This window comes from Anopheles marshallii, chromosome 3, assembly GCF_943734725.1.
Source record: "Anopheles marshallii chromosome 3, idAnoMarsDA_429_01, whole genome shotgun sequence".
Classification (NCBI taxonomy): domain Eukaryota; kingdom Metazoa; phylum Arthropoda; class Insecta; order Diptera; family Culicidae; genus Anopheles; species Anopheles marshallii.
Window position 1 is genome coordinate 5,556,000 of NC_071327.1, and position 4,420 is coordinate 5,560,419.

At 53.3% G+C, this 4,420-nt stretch overlaps 1 protein-coding gene across 1 annotated transcript; it reads right to left on the reverse strand.

Moving 5' to 3' along the window:
* Positions 1 to 1,619: 1,619 nt before the first annotated feature.
* Positions 1,620 to 4,184, reverse strand: LOC128713417 (uncharacterized). Its single transcript, XM_053808276.1, has one exon. It carries the CDS (start codon positions 4,182 to 4,184, stop codon positions 1,620 to 1,622), a length of 2,565 nt encoding a protein of 854 aa, XP_053664251.1.
* Positions 4,185 to 4,420: the final 236 nt, after the last annotated feature.

The following is a 4,420-nucleotide window of genomic DNA, read 5'->3' on the forward strand; positions in this document are numbered from 1 at the left end:
AACACACGCACACACGAACACATACCTATTTGATGTTGTGCGCAGTGGCAACAAACCAACAGTCTGGTTAAGGGTTGCTTTTTTTCTAGTCGTTAGCATCATTTCCACATCACTTTACCGGTTTATCACTCGCCCAGGGAAAGGCCCCATAACAATGGTTTACCTTCATTTTGATTTTCCTTCTACCCAATTCCACCAGCTTTTTTCCCCGGTTAAAGCTACCCATTTTCACACTCAATGTACGCACATACATCCTGCACAACCAGCTGTACCGTGGCGATCCGTCCAACAACCAAACAACGTACTGTTAACGCAATTTTCTGTTTATATGCTTTTATTCTTTACATGTTTTCCAAAAACACAAACATAAAACAACGAAAGCTCCGTTTTTCGCCTTCTTATCAATCCATGCTTCTGTTTTACGGAAAGCTACTGTCCATATTGTTATGCTTTACTTTGTTGTCCCTAGGTTTTCACTTTGTTGTCAATTACAGGCTGCATGAGAAGTGGTGCGTGGTATTTAATATTACTTTTTTGCCATCATTACCCATTTTGCACACATGTGTGTGATTGTTTTGTGTGCGGAACTTTCTTTGCTCTCCGTCCTGAAAATGGCTACTTTCAATCAATCAACTTCTATTAGGGGCAACGTTCCATTTTGCTTATTTCCCACAACGATACCTTTTATGTTGTTAGTGAGCGTACAAAACCCGACCACTATTCATTCTGCCTTTTTGTAGTCGTTTTTGGGATAGGATAGGGTTTGTTTTAAAATGGACGCTACAAATGGGTTTAAACGAATGGAAGAATACATCTTAAAGCCATCTCTTTCACTGTGCGTGTGTGTGTGTTTCACTTTTTACAATAAAAGTCTATCCAAACCAACATGACAGGAGCTTTCTACTGTGGTAGATAATGGATCGTTTTGCTACAATTTTGTCAAAGTTTAGGCGGGATTCTGGTAGGAAAATTGGAAGTTCTATTCAAAAACACAAATGACATTGAAGAAAGGAAAAACTCATGAAGGTTCGGAGCCGGCCCAAAGGAACCAATAGGTCAGTGTTTTGTTTTGCAATTTTGTACCACTTCCGCCCTTGCTACGAGATACATATTTCAAACGTTTTCATCCCTATAATCGACAATTTATCTACGCCTAGAGTGGCATTCCATGGTGCACACAACACGTACAACTCTTCGTCCCGGAGCTTTACCGATGAAGCAGCAAAGGAACACGTGTGCTGTGTGAAACCTGCAGGAAGTAGTGATAAGCGCGACGCGGCGAGTCTCCGTTTGGGAAATGTTGGTACCCTTACCGGACCCATCAACAACAAGCACGTCCATCCCCTTTACACACTGCGGAAAGAAAGTCACTTCCATGGCTGGCAGTGGAAGATCGCGATCGTGCCACCGTCAGTCACTTCCGCCTCACCACCTCGAATTGCGTGTGGTCGTTCTACTACTTTATGCTACAGAATGTACAAAACAACTAAACCGGAAGGATCTAACGCATCTCACTAGTCTTATAATGGCACGTCATCCGACTCGAGCTGCTGGTGCTGGTGGTGTTGGTGCCGGTGTAGCTGGTGATGGTGCATCCCCGGGTCCAGTTTGGGTTGCTGTCAAATGTCGCTCGTCTCGTGACTATCACCAACGTAGCCCTCGTCTGGACTGTCCGCCAGCGGGCCCGTCAGGTGCCGCAGCTTCACCGCACTGCCACCATGCTCGGGATCCTCCTCTTCCTCCTCCTCCTCTTCGCGCTGCTCCGGAATGACGTCCTTGTCCAGCTCGGACGTTTGCGCACCGACGGAACATTTCTTCAGCGCACTACCTGGCTGCGTCTGTGGACTACTGAGCTGCTGCTGTTGCTGGGGTGGACCACTCGGCGAGGCCATCATGGGGGAAGCGAGTAGTGCGCCACCACCCTGTGCCATGATGGGTATGAGCTGCGGATGGAACCCGGGCAGGAAGGTGGGCCACTGCTGGGGTGGTGTCGGCCCAACGCAGAACGCGGCCGCTGTTGCCGCCGTTGAGCTCATGTAGGCCACGGGATGCACTTCGCCCTTGTAACCGTCCGGCGGTGAAGGAAACTGGGTGTGGTCATTCTGCTGACCCTGCGGATAACCCTCGGCCGTGTACCGCAGATCGGTCGGAGCGTACATCTGGTAGGCGGCTGGTGATTGTGTGCGATTCATAAACTCGGCATCGTTGGCATACCGAGCGATCGTTTTACCCGTACCCTGCTGCTGTTGTTGCTGCTGCTGCTGGTGCTTCTTGTGCGGCAACGTACGGTAGTAGTTTACAGGTGGGCCACTCGGTGCTGCCATCAGGCTTAGGTCGACCGGGTAGCCGTTCTGATCGAGGAAGCACCCGGGGCTCAGATGGATGTCCACCTGATGCTGGTAGGCCGAAAGGTCTTTGCCTGCTAGGGATGCTGTTCCACCGCGCGGCAAGGTAGATAGCGCGGAGGAAGCGAACCGCGGACCGCGTAGAATCATCGGTGGATAATACGGCCCCGGTTGCTGCTGTTGCTGCTGGAAGCTGGCCTCGCTGCTCCCGTCCTGTACGCTACTATGCTCGTCCGAATCCTTCTCCCCGAGATCGGAATCCGCCGGGTCTGGTCGAGGTCGTGTCTTGTGCTGTCCACTCTCGGCGTCATTTATCAGATCCGGGTTCTGATCCTGATAGCTACGCGCCGACGGAGGACTGCAGAACTGCGCCATTGCCGTCATACTGTTCAGTGCCGCCTTGTCCAGCCCGTTCGGATTCGTGTTCAGGTAGAGTACAATGTCTTGCGGATTGCCACCATCGCCCAGCGCGAGTGCACCATTCATCTTCGCCGCCGTCAGTGGCTCACCGATGTCGTTCGTTATGGAGGCACACTTTTGTTGACTGGGCGCACCCGACCCATCGGAGGCACTCTTTGAACCGCGACTCTTCTTGCCACCCGCCGACGAACGGCGCGATCGGGCGCACTTGCACGCGACGATACAACAAAGTAGGGAGAGTAGGACAGCCGTCGCCGCACTGGCTGCTACAATCGCCAGGAAGTACTCCTCCGAGAAGGTGACCTGCTCCACGATCGGTTCCTCCTTCACGATGACGTGCAGCGTGTAGTTGGTCTGCACGCGGCCAGCCGAGTTCTCGGCCACACACGAGTACGTCCCATTGTCGTCCGCGTTGATGTTGTAGATGAACAGCTCGCTGTGCTTTGCGCCATCCATCTCGTCCACGTAGTAGTACAGGTGCAGGTTGGGCGAAAGGAGACTATCGTTTAGTAGCACCTGGCCCTGGAACAGCCACGCCACCGTCGGCTCGGGAATGGCCGCTATCCGACAGTCGAGTGAGATGTTTCGCCCTTCGGCGATCTCCCGGTAGGAAGTTTCCGGTGTCACCACCGGCACGCAGGCGAGATCATCCAGCGTGAGGGTTTTGACCGTTTCGCCCACCAATCGCGGTGGTCCACTACACTTGATTTCCTCCCGCTGCGGTACGTTGAAGCTGTTCAGCCAGGTGTACACGTCCGTAAGGTGGCAGTCACAGTGCCACCGGTTACTTTGCAGATTGATACCGTGCAGCGACTCGGGTAGTACGTGTGCACCACGGATCGTAGTGATGCGGTTGCCGTCTAACCGCAACCACTCCAGGTTATCCATGCCGATGAACGCTTCGTCCTCGACCAGCTCAATCTGGCAGTTGCTCAGCTCGAGCGTCGTAAGGTATGACAGTTGCTTGAAGGCGCTTGAACGCAGCGCCCGGATCGGGTTGCCGCTCAGCGAGAGCCGCATCAGGGCCGCATAGTCCTGGAACGTCTCGGTCGGCACCTCCGACAGTGTATTGTCGGAGAGATCCAGCTCCACCAGGTTGGTGAGCCCGCGGAACGCACGATCGTGTATCTTCACGATCTGGTTGCGGGCGAGATAGATCTTCTGCAGGTTGATCAGGTCCATCTTGCGGAACCGTTCGCTCTGCAGTATCGTTAGACTGTTGGCGGAAAAGTTGAGCACCTGCGTGCCCGGATCCATACCGTCCGGCAGACGGTTCAGATAGCGCCCTCCGCACTCTACCGTCTGTTTGCCACCTTTCCACTTGCACACGCAAACCTCCGCCGGGCAGCCCTCCGTCGATTGCAGCGCGCTCCAGCCGAGCACCGCCATCAGTATCAATGCTGCATCCCACCGGGACATGCTGACAAACACTCTCACACGCGCACACAAACACACGCAAAACGAAACACAATAAAGCTCCCTCTTCTCTTCCCCGTTCCGCACTCACTGCACTGTCGGAGAGTGTTTTCTGTTTTGCTGTAGCACTTGCTGAACGTTCACCTATCGCCAACGGAATGCTCCGAATGTAGAGCGGCCCGCATTGCAAGGCGCAAGTAACCTAGTGTCCGCGTACCGATACGTTGCGGCACAATCAT

Bases quoted from the DNA above. Each gene is read 5' to 3' on its own strand.
- LOC128713417 (XM_053808276.1), bottom strand. From the start codon at position 4,184: ATGTCCCGGTGGGATGCAGCATTGATACTGATGGCGGTGCTCGGCTGG.